The sequence below is a fragment of the Gouania willdenowi genome, chromosome 1, assembly GCF_900634775.1.
Source record: "Gouania willdenowi chromosome 1, fGouWil2.1, whole genome shotgun sequence".
Taxonomy (NCBI): domain Eukaryota; kingdom Metazoa; phylum Chordata; class Actinopteri; order Blenniiformes; family Gobiesocidae; genus Gouania; species Gouania willdenowi.
This window is the reverse complement of record NC_041044.1, coordinates 42,084,456-42,108,137: the sequence shown is the minus strand read 5'-3', so window position 1 is coordinate 42,108,137 and position 23,682 is coordinate 42,084,456. Positions and strand designations below refer to the sequence as shown.

Below are 23,682 nucleotides of genomic sequence, written 5' to 3'. Positions count from 1 at the left end.
TTGCTAAATGTTGAAAAAAGTTGCTGTTGATTTTAGCATGCGCAACTTTACAATCGGCACCCCATAGGGCGAGGGTTAGGAAACCCTATACCCAAAAAAAGGAGACGAACAAAAACCTTTTCATTGTCTGTTTGGTTCCACAATGCAACGTGTCGAGGATGTTAAAAGCCTTCATATCTAAGACTGATGACGGTTTTGTGTATAAAGCCAATATACTTTGTTTTTATTACTAATGTGCCTAAATACTATATTCAATTTGTCTATAATTTGACAGTTTGTAATACAATATGGCTGTGAGAATAGTCATCTTTTTTTTTAACGGTCCCTAATGATTTTGTCAGTATTTGCACTGCATCTAAAGAGGCACCAAAAAAAACAACTGTCGACATGATTTCTCTTCTAAAAGTGGTTTATGGCACTGGTTTGGTAGCATTATGGGATCATCATAAACAGTCAGTAGAAGATGAAAATAGACATTTCCTCACGTAATACATCGCAGTTGTCAAAATGTGTGTTTTCATTGTTTTTGAGAAACATACTGATTATTAAAGTTATTATGTGTTTACACATTTATGTGTATTTTTCTAGATGTCTTGTTTGTCTTTTGGAGAAATTTTGTTTGTTTTTATGCATTTTTTTTAGGTCGTTTTATGTATTTTTGTTCTAAGTTAGTATATTTTTGTATTGACATTATTTTTGTGTATTTTTTTAGTAATCTTCTTTGTAGGTTCAGTCATTTTGTTTGTTTTTGTATATATTTTTAGTTTTTTTGTGTATTTGTTTTGGGGGCTGCACAAAATTAGACCGAGGCCTGAATATGGCCTCTGGGCCACCATCTGCTCATCCATGCCTGGTGTTTAATCTACCATGGTTATGAAGTAAATTACTTTGCATATTAACACAAATTACATCACAAATGGCTCAGGACAAGGCTTTATACAGTATATATATATTTTTTAAAAAGTTATATACATGTTTACTGACATTTAAAAGCAACAACAACATTTACAAATAGAAAAAGTATCCTTATTTACTAAATGGAATATCCTTCCTGTGCAAGGTGAAGGTTGTTGCATTCTGGGATACGGGATATATAACGCTTTATAACCACCAAGGTAGTCCTACTATCTACTCATTCACATTCACACACCAATGGGACAAAGCTGCTATGCAAGGTGCTCGTCGACCAATGAGAGCAATTTAGGGTTCAACTTAGGGTTCAGTGACACGTAAGGTTTCTATTACAGAGTTTTGTAAAATAAAAGCAATGTTTCTAAATGTCGACAAAGTATATTTGCGCTTTGGTCTTGTTTTGGTCTTGTTTTCCTCGTAACTCTTGTGAAATCTCATCCCGCGAGACTTCGCTGCAGAAAGACGGATGCTCAGAACCTCCTTCTAACACTCCATATTCCTTTGTTGTTTCACGTCTAATGTAGCAGTAATAATTTTAAAGTGTAACGCTAAGAAACGTCTCGGTCTTCTCTTTTGTTTACACGTACCGCGCCATGTTTTCTCGTATTTGTGGAGAAGTTTTTCCATGGAGCTTTGGCGACTCATTTCAATATCGAAACGTCTGAAATACCTCCTCACGAAAGCCTTTTTTTTGCGTTATTTAAGTTTTTTTTAAATTGAAGTGTTTCCATTACCAGTTTTTTTTGCGCTATTTAGATTTTGTGCATTTCCAAAGGGAATGGAAACGCAGCTATAGACAGGTATAATCCTGGGATCGAACCCCCAACCTCTAGATCAGAAGACGACCCCTCTACCACCTGAGCTTTGGTTCAGTAACCATCGTCATATTCATTCTGGGCCTGTTGTCGAGCCCACATCGCCTGAATGAGAGCACTGGAGCCTGATGGAGCTGTGTTTTGAGATGGAGAATTAAGCTCCTCCTCTGCTCGCTGCCTGGCTTGCATCACCTGCCTCATAACGCTCGAGACAGAGGAAGGCAGGTAATCGGTATCATCCTCTCTAGTCCCCTCTGCTCTTTGTCTTGCTTGCATGGCAAGCGTAACGGCATTGGTTGGAGACACCATCCTGTAATGTCCATCACTCTCTTGGTTCTCTTGGTTCCTTGTTGTCTGTGCGGTTTGAAAGGAAGAGACCCTTTCCTCTGGCCTGTGGTACACATCTCCATTCTGGCTCAATGCTCTCTGACGGGCCAGCATGGCTTGCATCAGAGCTCCAGAGTTGGAGGTATCAGAAGGAACAGACTGATCCATTTCGTCTTGCAGCTGCTGACGAGCTAATAAAGCTTGGACCATGGCGTTGGAGTGCGATCCTGTTGGAGGTTCACCTGGACGTTCCTTTGAGTGCTAAAAGAACAGGAGAAAATATACAGTACATTACTCTAGATGGCCAACTGTTGGGTGGAAACTGAAGCTAATGATAACATATCTATTCTTAATATACCCCTTTTTGCTTATTGGGTTTGGAAGTTGGCTTTCTTGATTTCTGGAGGTTCTGCAGCTTCTCCAATAAGAAGGACTTGTCTTTTCCCTCCTGGTGGAATATTTTAAACAAAGGAAAGTCTTAATCTTCCAAAATGTAATAAAACAAGATTGTCACACACATACTTACAAACTATTAAAACTCACATTAACTATCTGTTGTCTCAGTAGACCAATAAGCCGTTTGCGTCCTTGAGTAACTTGCCAGAAGATGTAAATGACAACTCTGTGGAAAAAAAGAATAGACATTCATTTCATGTTTCATTAATCACATCCCACATAGTGTGAATTCCACTTACAGAATAATCATAGTGATGAGAAAGTAAAAAACTTCGCTCCTGATGACTTTTTGGTAGATCCAGATGACCCAGTGAGAACCAGGAATGTCAACCAGGTCATCCATCCATACTTCAATCACACCAAAGGTGGTGTTGAGTCCCCGAAAAGGACCACATTGCTCAGAAGGAGGGAGTCTGGATAAAAGAACAAGATCAAAAATAAACTAAAGGGATTGTTTGGGGAAATGATAAAGAAGACAACATGTTATTGATTTGATTGTATTTCTTTGTGGATTTTTACTTTCGTTGTTGGTGTTTATCGGACTTATTCCGTGTTGTGTTGTGGCGTTTGTATTTCTATGCCCTTTTTGTCTTTAGTTTTGTTGTGTTTTTAGGCCCACCGTATGATGTCGATGTAGCAAATATGTAAAAGTGAGTTAAATAGTTAAAGGTTAGAGTCAGTAGAGCCGGGATGGGGCAAAGTTTTTCAACTCAACGGTGACGTGAGCTCTGACCTGCTTTACTAGAGGAATAATAATCTGTAGCCATACATACAGTTTGGGTATGAAGTAGTGATGTTGATTGATCCTGGTCCAACTCTCAACATTTTAGTTATTATTATTTCAATTTGGCAAATTTAGTTGAAAAAATATCAGAGTTCATACTATTACAATTGATTTTTACTATTGACTGAGAACAAGATCATGTGACATTTTGGGACCATCTCGCTTCACGAACAAGCACTGTTAGCTCCGCCCTTTTATAAAAACTAGCACCTGTGGGCTCTACAATCTGTGGTGAGTATGTTGGATTGAAAGAAGAGTGAGTAGAGAGGTTTAATGAACACTGATTAGCTAAGATAGCATAGCATAGATTATTCATTGGACATTTTATAGTATAGAGTGGGTGTGTCTTAACTGTTCCAGGAGCCCCACCCATAATCATTTATTTTAAATGTCCCTCCTAGTGGCAGGTCAGGAGAAAGCAGGGGTTTAGTTTCTCTTTAAAAAGCACCCACCATTTTGTTTTGTTTTTCTTTGAACCTTTTGGTGAAATCGTAGGCAGTACGATATCAAAATATGTTGAAAAAAATAATTAAAGAATTGTTGTTTTAGTTCATTTTAGCCTTTAGAAAAAATGTGCTGCTGTGAAACGGCTAACTAGGGGTCGTCTTACCTCCAAGCGGTATACGCAACCATGGACAGGGCTCCCACGAAGAAAGGGAACCAGAGGAGGAAAATAAAAATAGTTTTCATCTGAGCTGCTCTGCCTGAACGGCGCGGGGGCTGGCAGTTCTGAATCAGGCTGACCTGATGAGGAGTGAAAACAGAGGAGCATTAATAGTCCCATACATACTATTATTAAAAAATACACATTTACCACCTGAATGTCCATGTCAGTACATGTATTCTATATAAAAACACAGCATGGCTTAGAAAAGTACCAGAGCTCCCTCAGGTGTTCATTAAACATGTAGCAACACTCGACCTCCCTCAAAATTACAAATAATTTTGAGGTACTTCTTACTTTTCATAATAGTACAGTTTAGCCTGAGCAGCTACTAAAGCTAAAATCTTTATTTATAGCAGAAAAAAACCCAAAGTATCTTAATTAACTTAAAGTGCTGCTGAAAGAGAAAGAAATGAGCATTTCCACTTACCTTCTTTAAGTAAAACAAAATGAAGAACTTAAGAATCTGAATGGCAGGTAGAAGAGGAGAGAAGTAAATTCCGATCCTTCAAAGGAAAAGTAAACATCAAACTTGGAGCTAGCATGACAACATGATTAAACTTGGTTGATTAGTTTTGCTGAGTACAGTTGAAATGCGTCGTATTTACCAGCCCAGGGTTTGAGCATAGATTATTTCAAGGACGTTTCTGCCAACGTCAAACTCTGGAACCCCCAGACGAGATATGAGTCGCGTCCCGATCACACTGTTAGCACAAGGATTACTTCTTTAATCAAGAGCTTTTCTAATTTCAGGTTCTGTGAAGAAGAAAAAAAGCCAAACAATGAAACTCACCTCCTTAGAAATTCTCCAAAGAAGCATCCCAACATCAGGAAAAGGAAATCCACGATGACCAGACGGTACAAAGCCTGTCCAACCATGGACTCCCAACACTGACGGGAAACCCAGATTCTGGATTATTCTATTATCTCTATTCTAGATTAAGAATGTGGTTGAGTGTTATTTCAAACCTACCGAAAAAACCTCAGCCACCACATTCATCCAGTAATAGCATAAAACACCCAGTATAACCATCTTAAGGAAGACATTTCTGTGGAAGAGGAAAGACAGACATGTTAGCATACTTATCCTAAGTATCCTCAAACAGTAGATTAGTGCCTTGCATGGCAGCGATGGTTGAATATGGTTGATTTGGTAAAGGTGGTAATTAAAGTTGTAGATAAATCCTATTTATTTAAACAGATTGGACCATGTACTATTTTTACATGTAATCTGGCATGGTTCCTCCTCCTTTTGCCCCAATACCGATAGAGCAGTGGTTCCTAAACGGTGTGCCGTGGGATTTTGTGATAACCACACATTATTGAAAAATACAACTACACAAAAACAATTATTTTTTAATTTACTGCTTTGTATGCTCTCATTTCCTAATACAGAGGCAAACTCTATACCTTGTTTTTTTTTTTTTTTTAATATTTCATAAATAAATATTTCATGAATAATATAGTTGACTTTGTCACATTTTATTTGGCATTAGTAAATAATTACGCACATTTACAGATATTGTACATGATATGAGTGATAACACATGTTATAAAGGCTATTTTGCACAATAGATGTGCCTTCAGATTTGTACTTGTCCTTTGGTGTACCTTGGGCACAAAACGCTTGGGAACCACGGTGATAGACTATCAGCGATAGTGTACCGGCTCATGTCTCCCGGCCTCTCAGCCTGCCCTTCCTCCCTCTCTCACCTTACTCACCTGATTCACATCAGTAATCAGGTGGAGAGATAGGAGGAGGAGCTTATAAAGGGCTGAGAGAACCACAAGAGAGGGGGCACAACATCTGCTCTGCAGCAGACATGTGGGGAGAGTTCTTGTTTTCGTCTTTAAGTAGGTTTAGTCTTTTTACTTTTTGTAGTTTAGAGCAGTGGTTACCAACCTTTCTTGTCTTGTGTACCCCATGAGCCTTTTTGTCATACCATGAGTACCCCCTCACTCATACGCGTTAAAAATTCTCCAAAAGTAGAACATAACACAACTGAATATTCAACGCAAGTCATTTTATTTCATCTTCTTCAATTGAACAGTTAATATCCAGGCATTATCTTCTTCTTTAACTAAAATTAAACATAACATTTTGTTGCCTTCATGGCAATAAAAATGAGAAATATAAGAAATAATATTATAGTAAATGTTTGTATTTTTAATACTGTATTATTAATACTAAAATATTATGATTATATTGTTATTAAAGAAAAATAATAAAGTTGAAGTCAGAAAAAAATAGGAATAAATAATATAAATAAATACAAAACAACTAATTAACCTGCCTGTGTTATATATAACGTTTATGACATTTACCACAAAAGGAGCTTCTTTGAATATGTCCCTTTTAAACTTAGAAAAACAAGTCATTTCACACACGTACCATTTCATTGACGGACTTGTGAAATGACTGAGAGTGAGAGACTGAGACTAGAAGTATGCGTACCCTTGGTTGGGAAACACTAGTTAAGAGGGTGAACGGTGGGTGCTATGGCCCTGTATAGGGTTGGCCCAGTGTCCTCCCTACTTTTGTTTAGTTTGGCGAGGATCTCCAGTCCCTTTTGTTTTGTTACGTTGCTACTTTTAATCACTTTATATAAATAAATACTTTGGAAACCGTTATTTCTGTTGTGGCATCATTTACTGTATGTTGCTGCCCCTCAAGCCTTTGGGTTAACATCCTAGAGGGGGCCGTAACTGCAATGTTTAAAAAAGATATCGCCTGTTTTTCACCGAAAATCAGGTCCTCGAAATTGTTGACCTTTTGTCTCATTAGTAGGGACGTTAGTTTGTTTTTCTGCAACATGAGAACTCGGCCCTGCGATTGGTTCAGAGGGGCAACTACTGGCCAATAGCAACAGCTTGCCTTGGCATGCACTGAACACGTAATCGTTTCTATGATCAGGAGTCAGAGCAGCAGTGAGAGTCGGGAGAAAGAAAAACACATGCATTTGAAGAAGTTTTTAAAGCTGTAAATGGCATCGGCGTGTTAATAGTTACCACTTTTAGTGTCGTATAGAAGCCCCTCCCTATCCTAGTATCGGTATTACATTAGTGTTAATAACAGAACTCAATGGGTCACTACAAACTCTGTTGCCTTAGATGGAAACATTGTTTTTTAACTTAAACTTGAAAATGTAATGATCACTTGCTTGATTTATCAATTATACTCATGTTTACTATATAAAGGGTTTGACTTAAGCCTAGAAATGCCACTTTTACAAATCTCTGTTTGCTAACCTGATAACCAAAGCGTAGATCTGGTTTCTCTGGTTGGTGTAGTGTTCGAACTCGTTAAAGAATGAATAGAAGAATGGAACGACCAGGTTGATCAGAGACACAACGAAAGGCACCAGGAGTGTCTCAGCCTCCTGCAGCAAAGACCAGCTGCCAGTGTCTGCTGTGTGCTATAAAGATAACAGAAGTCATAATAACGTCATGTTCAATGAGAAAAGACAACACGATTCACACCCTGCGTTTCTGGTAAGTGACTAAACCTATTTACGACAAAGCTCGATAAGGTTCTAAAGGAGCGCCAAGTTTACAGTGACAGATTAACTTGATGCTGTACAGGGTCGTTAATAATTCTTTGAAATATAATACAAGTCTCACTCCATCCTAACATGTGTACCTTCTGTTCATACTCGCAAAGGAAATAGATGCTGGCTCCACAGCCAACAGCCAGACTAGTGGAGAGGAGCCAGGAACCCACGTGGACCCCAAAGTGTTTCAGCTGTTCAGGCAGTGTTAGCAGCTCCTGTTGGGCCTTTTCTGATAAAGACTCCTGAAAACAAACAAACACAGCATTACCACAGAATTAAACCTAGTGCACTTAGAAATTGAATAACTTTTTAAAGCAGAGTTGTTAACTTCCTTGCATTCGGTACAACATGACCCAAAACAAAGGACACTGTCATATGTTTTGCTGGGGTGACCAGTTTTACCTGGACATGTCCTCGTTTCATGTCTTGTACGAATTAATTAAATTGTCCGGGCACCGTGGGGAATACGTTAATTAAAAACTAATATTTACTCTATCTGAGAAAGCTAAGTAGTTGCTCTTTAAAGCCAATATGGTTCATTACGGTAATTTTACTCACACGTGACAGAATCATTAAAGATGCCGCTTTGTTTTGACAAAATCGTCACACACAAGGAAGAGGTAAAGAGATTAAAAATGACCAAATACTGGTGGATTTAATTGAAAAGGTTATTTATTGAAGTGTATATTTAAAGATTATTTACTGTTTTGTAAGTCTTGAGTTTTTTGTTTTAGTTTGAATTTCTAGGAGGAGATGTTTCTCATTGTTGTAATGACGTTAAGGTGGTATATTAGATTTTTTTATATTAGATTTTTGAAGGACACATTTTTTTTATATTTATGCATGATAAAGGTAGATTCAAGAAAATGTTGAGTGGGCCTGTCAAAGGGCGGTGACACCGGTGGTGTCTGTATCTATATATTTTCCTTTGCAACATGCATTTCACAGCATGCATGTAAAAAAAAGTTTCTTTCAAAATAAAAGATATGAGAGACATTAGGTATTTATTTATTTCTGACCAGCTGTCCGCGACCCACCCAGAACAGGTCCATGACCCACTCTTGGGTCCCAACCCACCAGTTAAGAATTGTTGCTCTAAAGCATGATTGATCATGGTTCCATAATATCTGATGCTAATATCTGACAAAGAGGATATTTGGTGCTTGGCGGAGGTCAGTGCTCTCATTCTACTTTTATTTTGACAGTCGGACTCACCTTGAGCTGGATGCGGAGGTTGCTCTTACGCTTCCTCACTGCTCTCTCATTGGTGACGCTAAAATCCCAGCTGCACAGAAGCTGCCATGCACTGCTAGTAGCGGAGTCTGCTAGGACGTAGTTCTTCTTGAATGACTTGGCCATGCTGCACAGGAAAAGAAAAAAACCTTTGACCAGGACTGACTCAGGTTCAGGAACTGAAATCAATTAGGACTGACCTGAAAATAAGAGCAATCCCACATAGCACCATATAGACAGTAATGGTGAAGAAATAGGCCAGCTGCATGTTGTAGTCTACCAGACCAACAAGAGTCTCATTGCTGTATCCACCATAGTACATGACGGTGTTGTTAAAGTAACCCTGCAGAAAGCAGCATCCATAGAGTTTAGTGTCAATAGTTCTCACCTTCTATACCAGGAGTGTCAACTCTAGTTCAGGAGCAGTTTATCTTAAAGGAGCATAGGGCAGAATCTGAGAAAAAATAAACATTTAGTTTCTGTGACTTATTTATATTATTGTCAGTTTCTTACATCATTTGTATTCTAGGTATATGTGGAAGTGCAAACTAGGATCAAACTGCTCCTTATTTGGCCCCTGAACTAAACTGAGACACCCCTGCTCTAAAAGGCCGGATTTGGTCCCCGGGCCTTGAGTTTGACTTGTGTTCTAGACTTATACAATGTTTAACTTACAGCTCCGGTTATTATCTCCAGTCCTCTGAAGTGCACGTTAAGAGGAATATTTGGTGAAGGTTCATAAACCAGCTGAGGGATGGTGATGAAGCCAAAGTTGACGAGGAAGGAGAAGATGTTGAAGATGAGGAGCCACTTGAGGAAGAGGAAATAGGTGAGAACGCTGGAGCCGAATTTACCACCGATCTCCTTCATGGTGCCTTGCCACAGCTGCAGGGTTCTCCTGGCCGACTTTCCAACGTAACCACACCTTCGTGAAAACTGACAGAACACATTCCACATACCAGCACAGTGCCTTCATCATATATACAGTTTACCATTGGGAAATCTTTAAGGTTTTTGAGTGAAGAAACGCTCACCAGGGAAACATTTTCTGAGAAATCGGCAAAATACGTGAAATGACGAGATTTCTTCGAGGACTGGAATGCCAGGACTGCATTTCTATGTGAAGACAGGAAAAATCCATTAAAACGTTATCTTCCTACACTTTGGATAAATCTGCATTTCGTGCAGTACGCAATAAACCATTTTAATTGGTCCTGTTTTTAATTGACCCTTAAAGGGGTCTTGTGTAGAATTGTTGTGAATTTTCAACTTTTAAATATGTCTGAAATATCTAAAATCAAAATTTGATTGTTAAAAAACATGTCCTTAGCTGTCATGCCACATGTGATTTTTTTTTTTTTTTTAGATGATATATACATTAACAAATATTGCCAGCCCGGCCAACCTGTAGTACCTTTTTTCCACCGGTTGGTTGAGTATAAGCCTATTCACAGCAGAGTCGGTGTCACGGTCTCAGTTTACCTCGTACTGAAATCAATAATGAGCATGTGCGGAAAATGAATTTTTTCTAGTTTTGCTCCTTCCACTGTGCTGAGATTGAAAATTAAATTTCAAAGCTAATATTATTTGACGAGTGCTGAATGGCTCCTATTCTTGGGGAAAAATCTACAACTGCTTAATATACAGGCAGGAGAGGGTCCAACGCCACAAAGAAAGGATAGATACGTAGCTTAATGTTCTTTATGGTGTAGGGTCATATTTTTTCCAAAAAAAAAACATGATTATAATATACACCGCAATAATTATAACAGTTAACCTAATGTGACTTTACAATAATAAGCTGTTGTATTCATATAAATCTGATCATGACGATAATTTATTGAGTTTTTTTAATTTTTTTATCGATGATCGACTGATGTGATGTTTTAAGCATTTTTTAAAATGGCTAATCCAGCTCGGGTACATCTCAGTACGGACATAAACACCGGTGTCATGCACGTCACCCTGGGTGTCAGTATAAGGTTTGCACGTTATCTCGCCAGGTTTTTTTTATAAGTCTCAAACGTTGCTTATAAGTGGCGTACGCTTTCTGTTTTACACACGCAGCGTTAATAAACGAGGCCCCTGTAGAATGTCTGCACTGACACAAACACTATTTCCTCTCATAATTTCATTAAGCTTTTTTTTAATGTTTTCTTTGATGTTTATGCACAATTTATGCATAATCAATGTAATCTGTTCATTAGACAGTTTGTTTTAAATACATAGATGCAAGTTTTTGACATTCCACCTAGAACAATTTATAGACTTTATATACCATACTGTACGCATTTCTTGCTTTCAGAGATTCCTAACGATAGAAATTGATCTCTTATTGGAAAATGTTTTATTGGATGCTCCGACACATTGGATGTATCGACACAAGCTCTTACCTCATCGAATTGACATCCTTGACATTTATTTTTATTTTATTTATCCAGGTTAGCCACACCATGTCTTATTCTCATGCACGTTATTTTGAAAGTGTTCTTTAATAATAAGAATAAAAAAGAACCTTGTTTGATCTTTATACATGTTTTTATACTTTTCTTTTGATTTACATTGATTATATCAGTGGTTAGAGGCTCATGGGAAAGTGTTATAAATGTGCTTTTAGTCCATTCTCGGAAATTTGTAGTTTTTTCACCACGGCAGACGTCACTAACCTTCGCCGCCGTCGGATTATTACGTCACCTAGTGGAAGTGCGTCAGACTGTCAAAACAACGTGATGGCCTTTCGCATAATAAAGGGGTAGATTTGCAGGTGCAAAGTAAAATAGCGTGTGCAATTTCCCTGGTTTAATTCTATGAGACATGCGCATGATAAATGTGTTGTTTTCTTTAACTCATTTTAATATTATTATCATTTTAATATATGCCTGTCTAACTTTCACTAAACTTATCTATTTTCAGTAGTTAGGTGTAGTGGCAGGTGTGTCGTGAGTGAAGCTGCAGTAATCATCAGGCGGGCTTCACTATGTATCACCGTTTACTGATCTGACTCAACACTACAGTCACTACCACCCAATGGACGGGTGTCGTGACACAGCTTTCAACACAGCAGCCATTGCCGTCAATAACTTCCGGGTGAGGTCTGTACGGTCTAAATAGCGAACGTTCTAACTAACATGAAAATAAAAGTTTCGAAATGTCATCACCAAATAAAGAACAGTTAAAAAGTATTTTTCCTCAAAAGAGAAAAAAGAAGTCCACGGGAGCTCGTGCACCACCGGAGGTGAGCTGTGCAGTGAAATAGATATAGGTGGTGCGTTAGCGCCCCCTCACACCCTGAGGTCAAAAGTTGAATAGGTTTCATTTCGGGGCCGTCCAGAAGTGAAATAAAATTAGAATAAACATTTTAAAATGACAAAATTACTCCAAAATAACAGATACACACACTCGGAGTATTTGGAAGCTGTTGACCGAGTTTCAGGTTGAACTCGCAACGCGTCGGGGAGATATTTGCTCCACACACGCACACACACACACGCACACACACACACGCACACACACACACACACACACATCCACACAGACCTCCCTTGAATTATAGTATAGATATAGATATTGTGAGAACTGCTCTGACTCATGACGTCACAGTCGTCCAACCGAAGTGCACCGCGGCACACTCAAAACGCAACCGGTGTGGATTCAAACGGCGGACAGCGGTGAAAAACTGGATCGGTGCTGTGGCGCAGCGGAGACGTATCCATGGAAACCCTCAGTAAAATTCTACCTCTCAATGACATCATCAGTAGCGTCTCGTGATGTCATGTTCTTTGATGTGATATTTAGAAGCTGCAAGAGTTCTTCTTGGCTTTTATCTCAGTCAGCTCATACCACTGATAACCTTAGGACACAGTACAGGCTTAAGGTGAATCTCTATTGTATTAACAATGCGATCTCAGGAAACCCAAAATGAAGTGACCAAATTAGGGAGTAAGTTATATTCACAATAAAATATCTCAATGTACAAACTTAATGGTTCAGAAATATCAACTTTTTTGTCTCTGCTTTCCAGCTACCTACTACACGGTGATGGAGAGGGCCCTCTTAACACCCCGTGAAAAATACAGCGAGCCTATCACCGATAGCATGAACATTGGATGGCATGTCAACAAGGAGGTAAGACAGAATTTAAAATGTACATTTTGTCAATGATTTACATTTATTATTATTATTGTTATGCATTAAAATATCCTGAAATCACCCTCTCATGGCCATTTAAGGTGTTTTGTCACAAGCAAATTAATTGAAAACTTCCTGAACCACTAAGCCTAAAACATTTATTTTTCTTCTCTCAGAACACAGCAGAGGCTTCAGTTCAAAGGAAATTTGGAAGGCGGGTCACTGATGTTACCAGTTTTTCGAGCAATTTTCCCATGTGCCGCCAGCATAGTCCTCCCCCAAGGAAGACCACCGCCGATCACCCACGCCCCGTCATGGGGCGGGCCCCCAAAACCAGCACAGACTGGAGGACAGCAGACCCCAAAGCACCAGCCCCACCAGCTACCCATTACAATATGATGGAGAGGGCCCGCTTAACGCCCCATGAAAAATACACCCAGCCTATCACCATGAACATGAATTATGGATGGCATGTCACCAATGAGGTAAGAAAGAATTTATAATGTCATTACATTTTGTCAATGATCTACATTTATTATTATTATTATTATTATTATTATTATTATTATTATTATTATTATTATTATTATTATTATTATTATTATTATTATTATTATGCATTAAGATATCCTCACACCCTCTCATGGTCATTTAAGGTATTTTGTCACATGCAAATTAATTGAAAACTAACTGAACCACTAACCATAAATATTCTTTTTTTTTCTCTAAGAACACAGCAGAGGCTTCAGCCCAAAGGAGATTCAGAAAGAGGACCACTGGTTACTGATCCATTTCCCAAGTGTTCATAAGTGGAGGTTCCTCTTCACCGTCACTGATGCCCATGTTGAAATGTTGGGAGATTTTTCCATTCAAAATGATTTTAAATGAATAAAAATGAAATAAATGAAACAGAAATCAGTGATTGCTATAACTGAAAGCTGGTTGAAGGACTCTGATATCAATGACGTTCAGATTGAAGGATACAACATGTTTTATGTCAACAGAGTAAGTAAAAAGGGAGGGGGTGTAGCCCTCTACATTGATTCTCATCTAAAATGTAAAATTATTGAACAAAAAACAATTGCTGTGGAAAATTTGATGGAAATGCTTACTGTAGAAATAACAAATAATAGTGGTAAAAATATGTTGATCTGTTGTGTGTATAGAGCACCAGGGCCTTGTGTTGAATTATTTACAGACAAAATCCTTGAGATGTTTGAAAAAATTAATAACAAATCATTCATTTTGTGTGGTGACTTCAATATAGATCTGGGAAACCCTTCAGCATCAAATGAATTTAAGAATGACATGAAAAGTACAGACCTATACCCAATGATAACTAAACCAACAAGGGTGACCACTCATAGTGCAACTATCATTGACAATATATTTACAAATGTACGTGGTAAATTAATCAGTGGTATCTTTATGACAGACGTGAGTGATCATCTCCCTATATTTATAATTTATGAGAAAACCTGTTATGACATTGTACAAGATGAAATTACAACATTCTTACGACATAAATCTAGTAAGACTATAGAGGCCTTCAGAGAAGATCTGAAGAAACTGGGATAGGGTGTACACAGATAATGTTAATACAGTCTATGAGGCTTTCATGACAACATTAATTAATCTATATGATAAAAATTGTAAAATATCCAAAACGAGCGCTCATACCAAGAAAAATGCTGTTAACAATCCATGGATGACAAATGGACTGAAAAATGCCTGCAAGAAAAAAAACTATTTGTATAGACTGTTTCTAAGAACAAGAACCAAAGATGATGAAGTTTGGTAGAAAACATATAAAAACAAATTAGTTGGAATCATAAGAAGGCAAAAAAAAGGATTACTATACTAAATTGTTAGACAAAAATAAAAATAGTACAAAAGACACATGGAGCGTATTAAATACTGTCATGCAAAAAGGCAAGATAAAAACAAAATTTCCTAATTATCTAACAAAGAATAATGTTGACATTTACAATAAAACTGAAATTGTAAATGAATTCAATAATTATTTTGTAAATATTGGTCCTACTTTGTCACAACAAATTTCAGATGGAAACATCAATGATGAAACAGTACCAGATAATGTTAACAGTATTTTTCTTGAAAGTGTACAAGCGAGTGACATATTGACAAATGTCCAGAAGTATGCCAACAAAAAAAATCAAATGATTATACTGATATGAATATAGTATTGATAAAGCAAATTATAGATGTAATTATTGAGCCTTTTACCTAGATCTGTAATTTGTCATTTACTTCAGGGATATTTCCAGACCACATGAAAAAAGCCAAAGTTATTCCACTCTTTAAAAAAGGAAATAAATCTGAATTTTCTAATTATAGACCAATATCATTACTTCCACAGTTCTCTAAAATTCTGGAGAAGGTATTTGCGATTAGACTGAATACATTTCTAAATGAATTTAAGATTCACGTGGTGACGTATCGATCATTTCCTGTTTCCCTAACTGCTTTAGAAAGTCTCCTAACACATTTCCTTAAAGCTTCTATCTGGAGTTTCTGAGAAACGTCTCGATGTCCCGCCCTAAACAGCCTCACTTCCTCCCCCTGCCTCTCCCATTCAACCAGAAGCCACGCCTCTACTTTTCTGCATGGAACATAACAAGGTCTCATCAGGTTGCATTGATATATGTCTATGAGTCAGATAAGAGCCAAAATCATATTTACCTGTTTGCTGTTGTGACGCTCGGCCTTGTTTCCGTGCACAGTTCTACATTCACTTTGATTGACAGTCTCAAAAACAAGAAGTGGAAGCCTATTGGCTGGGCGCACTCGGTCATCGTTTCCATTTGTATAAGGGTCTATAGGACGAAGGAGGGACTTATATACATGAACGTATATGAATGACCACCAGCAGTAGAACATAGTAAAAGACTAGTTAGGTATTTTTTCGCATTTCAAAAGAATCATATATAAATATAGATTTCTCAGAAACTCCTGATATCAGTTTTAACCCTGTGACGTCATCCATGGGTTTAAAAGTGGGTAAGTAAGTAAGTAATTTATTAATGAAGAGCTTTTTGCAGATAAAATCACAAAGTCCTGTACAGAGTTGTGGTAAAAATACAAATGAAACATCATAATAGAATAATAAAACATGGGGGCATAAACATCATAAGAGCAGCAACATTAAAGGATAATAAAAATATAAAATCCAGTTAACTAAAAGCTTTTCTGTAAAGTGTAGTCTTCAACAGTTTTTTAAAAGTGACCACACAGTTGAGCTCCCTGAGAGACTGGTGCAGGTTATTCCAGAGTCTGGGAGCCACAGCCTGGAACGCCAGGTCTCCTCTGGTTTTAAATTTAGTTTTTGGGGTCTTTAGGAGACCCTGACCTGAAGACCGAAGACATCGCCCTGATGAGTAGGAGAACAACAAGTCTGAGATATGTTTAGGGGCCTGACCATGTAACGCTCAAAACGTGAGAACTAATATTTTGTATCTATTCGAAACTTAACTGGAAGCTAGTGCAGAGTAGCAAGAATGGGGGTGATGTGGGATGTTCTAGAAGCACCAGTTAAAAGTCTGGCAGCAGCGTTCTGAACGATCTGAAGTCTGTTTAGGGTCGACTTATTAAAACAAGTGAAAAGAGAATTACAATAATCAATACGTGATGATATAAATGCGTGTATGACCAGTTCCAGATCTGATTTTGATAAAAGATGCCTCACTTTAGAGATATTTCTCAGGTGGTAAAAACAGTTTTTAGTCAGTAGACGACAGTGTCGTCATGGACTGATCAAACACAACCCCAAGGTTTCTGAGTTTCTGGTTTTAACAGATGAGCCCAGATCAAAAGGGAGTTTTTAATCAGATAGGAAAGGAGATAGGAGGGACTACTTGGAAGCAGCCTGACACACTGAAGCCAAAGTTGCTCCTAAAGGTTGAATAGTGCCTCGACTGGTGTGTGAATGTGCTGATATTGTGAGGCACTTTGGGACTACTTCAGTGGTTATAAAGTGCTATATAAGGCAAGGCACCTCGATTGTGAAACTAAAGATCCTTATCTGCAAACCTTCAGCCATTTTTATAGTTACTGGCAGGGTGTAATGGTTAACTACAGACCCAGATCAGTTTCTGACGTCATCATACTAACCTGATGTGTTTCTTTTCTTCAAAACTCATCGGGAGGTTGAGGATCGCTCGGATTCGCTCCCGTGTCGACAAAGCAACAAGTTCCCTCACCATGTTTTGTTCCTCTGTCAAACATGACAAGAGCAGAGAAATACAGTCAGTTGTCTTTTTAAAGAGGCAGTATCCAGAATAGGCATCATGTGTCACACAGTGAGGATCCAGTGGCTCATCTGACACCCACTATTGGCTCGTACCATTTTCCATCTCATTCCTGATGGCGTCCTCGGTGAAGGTCGCGTGGGTCGGATCAGTGTTAGGAAACCTCCTCATTGTCATTCCTCTCAACCTCGTTGTCATGTTTCCTGAACGAACACACAGTGGATGCAAGTTTTATCCAAACTCAGAAACTATGTAAAAAATGTGTGGTCATCGGATTTACTAATAGAAATGAACAGTTGACATTTTAAAGTTCACTAGTCATATAGTCTCATATCCCCTGGTTAGACCTCCATACCACCTTAACATTACTTATGTTTACAGTATCAATACAGTGATAATAAAAAATGATAATTGTCCTGCTAATAAAAATAACAAATTTAGCTTAAAGTCAGACTCAAACTGTTAGGCTACGTTTAAAATCACATACTAACGTACCACTCATACTAAGTCTGACGTCAAAATGACGATATATTGCATTCATATTAGCTAGTATGAAAAGATTGAGTATGCGAGAAATACCCGGATGTATACTATATGGGGACATTTTTTAAGTATGCACGGTAAGCACTCTATACTCAACCGTCCCATGATGCATTGCAAGTGGAATGTAAAATGGTCCTGGGACCAGCTTCAAGCTAAAAGTCAAACATCCCGTTTTCAAAACAGAAGCATCTCTTCTTGTCTTCCATTAGTTTTTTTTTTTTTGTTAGTGGTTTTGTAAATAGGGCTCTTGTTTTGAAGTTAACAGGAAGTTTGGTCAGTAGCACAATGGAGGGTCTCTGAAAATCTCCAAAATGTCAGCATGAAATGTGTATTTGTGAGTTTTATGGATCAAATGAGCACATGTTGATATTCTACTTGGTCACTTTCTCACTTCAAATGTTTTCAGAACTTGGACGAGAATCAACAGAGATATTTGGCGTCAGTGTGAGTCAGGTTTTTGTCGTCGTAGGTTCCAAATGCTTCTTGGGAAATGTGGAAGTATACTTCAGTGGAAACACTCACCGTCCTAATCAACAGTTATGGGATGCAAGCTGAGGCTTGATCACCCTGTAGCTGGCCACCTTTGATGAGGGTGTTCAGTGTTAAAAATGCTAAAACGCTCATCATCCTAATTCCTAATCATACTAATAGCATATACTTATTGCGTTTGTAGTGTATAACAGAGTAACACAGCCTAGCTGTTAATATTACTTTGTTAAACAAAGTGCTACAAATGGCGAGGCAAGGTACGGCAAATTTAATGGCATAGCAACGCATTTCAATGCTGTTGACAGTAATTCAAGAGTTTTTGATGTTTTTTTTTTATCAATAATTTTGTAAAAGTATTGCTGCCTCACTTTGTGTAAATTCAATAATGCGTTATACAGACTCAGACTCAACTTTTCTACAATTTCAAATTATTATTTCTGCGCTAACTCAGTCTTCCTCTATGGTATTTTCTGTCTAGCTAGATTTTCTTTTAGTTTTGATAGTAATATATGAATATAATAATCATCTGTGACATTAAATCCAACATCCACCTCCACACTTAGAGTTGATCTCGTCATGGCCATCTTTGCAATGGTTTATGGCCATATGCATCATTTATGTACTTCTATGTTGACATTTATGTAACACAGTGGTGTGTTGAACAGATGTTGCTGTCTCTACTTAAAAAGAAGAGAGAAATGATCAGAGAGAGTTAAGGTTTCAATCAGCAGCAGAATAATCAACACTTGGAGATGATCAGATTCAAAGTATGGCTCAGAGTGTGGGTCTATAAATAACTGTTTAATCACCCTTCAGTAAGAACGAGAGCGGAAAAAAATAAATAAATAAATCACAAAACATAATTTCTTTGCACATAAACTTTGCTTTACGTTAATTAGCCTTTCTAAAAGTGTGGTCTGCGGACCACTGGTGGTCCTTGAGCGACCCCGAGTGGTCCATTAGTTTATGGATATATATATATATATATATATATATATATATATATTATTTTTAAAACTAATATACAATAAAAGTGTATCTCAAACTGTTTGCGATCAACTACAAAACTATGTAAAATGAAACTGTGTCAGAACGAGAGTAATCATTTTTGCTTTATGGCTGTTTTTGCGACACCGTCTCGTAGCTACGCAGGTGTGCGTTTTACTCTCTTGTGTGAGAAATTATAATTTTTACTCTAGATAGGATCTTTTTGTGACTTTGAAAGAAAATGTCTGAAGGCACATTTTTCTATTGGTCTTAACATTTGATCACCTGAAAATGAGGAAGGAAACCGAGCAGTTGGAAATCCATCGTACTGACAGTCTGGTTGAAATGTAGCGGCACCTGATTTTTAAACAGATGAGAACAAATCAGGTGAGATCATAGTTTTAACGTCACATATTAAGTTGAAGTCCTTCCACTCACTGTGGTTGTGCTGCCATGATGGATTGGAGGCTGTGGAGAAGACGCTCATGGGGAAGTTTCCTCCTCCCCTCCAGCTGTTTTCCTCCTGCCAGTGATCCAGATGTTCCCCCCCTGTGCTCCTGGTCACATCTGGCTGCCATGCTGGGTCTACCCTATCGTAGGGATTATTGTGACGGGTTTTAATGGGAGACCTGAACGCCCACAGGAGAGAGAGACAGTATGTCAGGTGGAAGATGGAGCACTTTTCATTAAGTTTGTATGTTTAGTGTGTTACCTGTAGGCAAACAGATTTTTATTACTGGCAGTATTGTATTAAAGTCAACACATTGCAATGACAATTCTTCAAAATGATTTGATTTAAACAGCTGTTGAATGACATTAACAACATTGATTCTGACCTAAAAGGTTTAAAATGATTTACGTGGCAAACTTTATGCAGAGTTTAGTGTTGCTTTGAGCTGCAGTCAATAGAATTATTAATTACTAATAACAGCCTTGAAATCAGACTCAGTAAAGGGCTGATGAGGAGACTTTCTGCAGAGTTCTATATTAAATCACCATCAGATTCAGGTATTTATTTCACAGCAGGTAAACATCTGAGACCGCTGCTTTAAATTTGTTCAGGTGCTGCTCAATTCGCCGTTACCTTTGACCCTGAACGGGATAAGCAGATTTAGAAAAAGTATGTATGAATGCCTGAAAGTTTGAATATTTAAATTTTCTAGACTTTTACTAACTATACTTTGTCAATGAGCTTTTATTTTGGTACTTCCAGTGAATTTGCATGTTGGCTCTATATTTAGTTTCAACCGTGACATTTAGATTTAACATTTAACATTAGGATTTAGATTTCATGTTTAAGATTTAGATTTAACATTTATATTTAAATGTAACATTTGGATTTAACATTTATATTTAAATGTAACATTTGGATTTAACATTGACATTATATTTGTACAAGAAAAGTAAATGTAAAAATGTAGTTACACTCAACATTTAGATTTATCATTTAAGATTTAGATTTAACATTCTTCATTTAGATTTAACATTCTTCATTTAGATTTAACATTCTTCATTTAGATTTAACATTGACATTATATTTTTACGAGAAAAGTTAATATCTAAATATTTCGTTTTCCCGTTGACATTTAGATTTACCATTGACATTGTTTTTGCGAGAAAAGTGAATATTTAAATATTTAGTTTCACCTGTGACATTTAGATTTAACATTGAAATTTACATTTACATTTAACATTGACTTTATATTTTTTTTACAAGAAAAGTGAATATTGCAAATTCCATAAATTAATATAAAAAAACTTCCAAACAACTTCGAAAGAGGAACTATTCTTGAACTGGAGGAATGCTAACAACGTCTGGCAGGGAACAAGGCCAACACGAACAACGATAGAGACGGAGGAATAAAAACAAGACAACACTGACTACAGATGAGAATACGCAAAAAAGGACTGTTCAGAACAACTCAAGAATGTTTGACCAGAGAGACATGTAAACCCATGTAAATTTGCGATGGTAAAACAGGGGACGGGACCCAGAGAAGCAAACTGCTTCTCTCGTCTCCTTTTTCGGCATGTACAAAAAAAAAAAAAAAAAAAAGTGAATGTAACCATGTCGGAAATAAACTGAATAAAAAAAATTAAATAAAATTTTTAAAAAATGCTGTAAAGGTGGTCTGTTGCTAATTGTCACAAAAAAGTTGCTGTTTATTTTAACAAGCACAACTTTAAAATCGACGCCCCAAACTTTTCACCAATGTTTAGATTGTGAGTAAAATGGCGAGACAATGACTGACATAAAGATGGATTTAAACATAAAAACAGTGCATTATAAAATGATTCTGTTACATATTTTAAATCATATTTATATGGATCAAGATCAGCTATATACACTGTTATGGATTTTCATTCTTTCATTTCTGAGCATCCGACAATGCAACAACAGTCCTTTCACACATGTTGATGCATTGTATTGATATTAGAACAGACAGAAAGTTAATAAACAAACCTTCTATCGATTTCCAAGGTCTCGCTGTCATGGTAGGCTGGGTTAAAAAATCCTCCACTGCTGTAACTTGTCATCAGAGTCCTCGGTTTTCAACCTTTTTGATTTAGAATAACGATTCCTCTGTGGAAAATCAGTCAGAACTCTTTAAGAGTTTCTCCTTCATAATATTAAATCATGATTAAAATAAGTGTTTGCTTGTCATAGTGAAGGCAACTTCATTCAAACTCCAACAAGCAGAAAAGGCTTCTCGTGCACCGACGGCTACATTATTGAAAGAAAGTGTGTGTAATCTAATCTGTGTGTGTCCTATCATCACTCATTCATTATATATTCATTTGCTGACTCTTGTTTCTTTCCATCTTTAAAGTTTGGCCACAAATCAGCCAAATATAAAGCTTACAACACGCAATACAATATAGATAAAGAGGAAATAATGTCCCTTGTTAAAATCCACTCACCTGGTTTTATGAACGTGAAGAAGTTCCTGATGGAAATGTGAAAATATGAAATTAAAGTTTCCCAAGCATTTTTGATGAAGGTCATGTGTGAAAGGAAATATATCTGTGGTTTGGATCCTGATCCACCAGGAAGTTTATGTCCAGAGGTCATAAAGGTAAAAGTCCACTTTGTCTTTATTTATAAGGAAGCAAACGAAGGGAGGACTCTTCTTTTATTGCTCATGAATATTAACTCTCTGCAGTCTGGGCTGCTTTTGTTGCAACTTTTGTATCTCTGTAATGCAAATAAACATGTCTAAAGCATGAGGATTTATGTCTGTAATAGATAATTTTCACTTTAGATCTTGTGCAAAAAGCATCAATGAGATACATGAGATACATCCATTATTATCTTCACTTTTTGGAAACCTTTGGAATTTATTAATTCATGTAATAGCCCAATTATTGCAATTTTAAAAAAATAAATTTTATTTTTATTTTTTTTATTGGGAACAGATAATGCAAATATAGCAAGTCATTAAAACGTATAGTTCCAAGTTTTTAAATATGTATACAGTGTAAACAAAATAGCATATAAACCAGTGATGTGCCGCCAGGGTAGGCAAGGTAGGCAGTGCCTACCCAAAGGTGAATTGATATTTTGATTATTTGTTTTAATTATAATATAATTATAAATTATTTATTTTTCCATTTCCAATAGCCTACAGTACCTATAAGTTTGAAAGTGTCAGCATTTTGTGCGTTTCATAGCCCAAATTACTAAACAGCGCTATTTCCTGGAACAGCTGCACAGTCTTTTTTTTTTTTCTTCACTCTGCTGTAAGGCAGAGGGAGGCCACGCCCCCTCCCAAAGACACATTGCTTCTCTGCCTCTGTTCTCATTGCGTGTTTTTACGTGTTTGCGCATGCGCAGTCAGGTCCCCAAGATGACAACCATTTACGTCCAAAGGCAGCTTAGAGAGCTGCCTTTGGACGTAACCGTGCTATGCTAAATGCTATACATAAGTTCACAGTACATTAGTGAATTGATGCCATGTGACCGCTGCTGCTCCATCTAGTGGGCGGGTTAACACTACAGGCAGGATGACGGCGCTAGAGATGATTTTTTGAGGAAAAACGACAGCTTTTAAAAGATGGGAGACCAACACCTGAGCTACCAGACCTTCAGCAAAGGTAAGGTCAGAAAATGTTTCATACTTTCTACAGTGAATGGAACAAAAGTAAGAATTGATGCTCCTCACTGAGGCTGTTCTGAGTTGTTGTTGTTGTCTTTTTCTCCGTGTTTCTGTGTTTCCAACACAAACAACAGATGTGCTGCCATGTCATGAGATATATCTTGTTGGGAGAGTATGGAGGCTATATAAAACAATTGTTTATGTTTCTTTAGCTACTAATATTCCTGGCCAAGTGGTCTAAGGCGCCGCACTTAAGAATCCTTCTTTCTGCTGACGTGGATTCAAATCCCACTTTTGTCATATATATATATTTTTATTTTAACATATTTAACACAGCAAATTCCACCTTTAGAAATACATATCTAAGAAAAAAATTCCTAGAATAAAAGGGCTAGCGGGTAACTAAAAATAAATACTAGCTAAAATAA

General features: G+C 37.3%; 1 protein-coding gene across 1 annotated transcript; it reads right to left on the bottom strand.

Moving 5' to 3' along the window:
- Positions 1-921: 921 nt before the first annotated feature.
- tmc5 (transmembrane channel like 5) lies at positions 922-22,220 on the bottom strand. Its single transcript, XM_028465966.1, has 21 exons — positions 22,080-22,220; positions 21,622-21,741; positions 19,596-19,786; positions 19,443-19,514; positions 17,234-17,341; positions 17,002-17,104; positions 9,777-9,858; positions 9,418-9,678; positions 8,943-9,085; positions 8,725-8,869; positions 7,599-7,751; positions 7,208-7,374; positions 4,932-5,007; positions 4,752-4,849; positions 4,567-4,662; positions 4,389-4,464; positions 3,905-4,038; positions 2,750-2,923; positions 2,598-2,676; positions 2,413-2,502; positions 922-2,315 (listed from the first exon to the last, which is right to left on the bottom strand). Exons 2-21 carry the CDS (start codon positions 21,693-21,695, stop codon positions 1,782-1,784), a joined length of 2,856 nt encoding a protein of 951 aa, XP_028321767.1. The 5' UTR covers positions 21,696-21,741; positions 22,080-22,220; the 3' UTR covers positions 922-1,781.
- Positions 22,221-23,682: the final 1,462 nt, after the last annotated feature.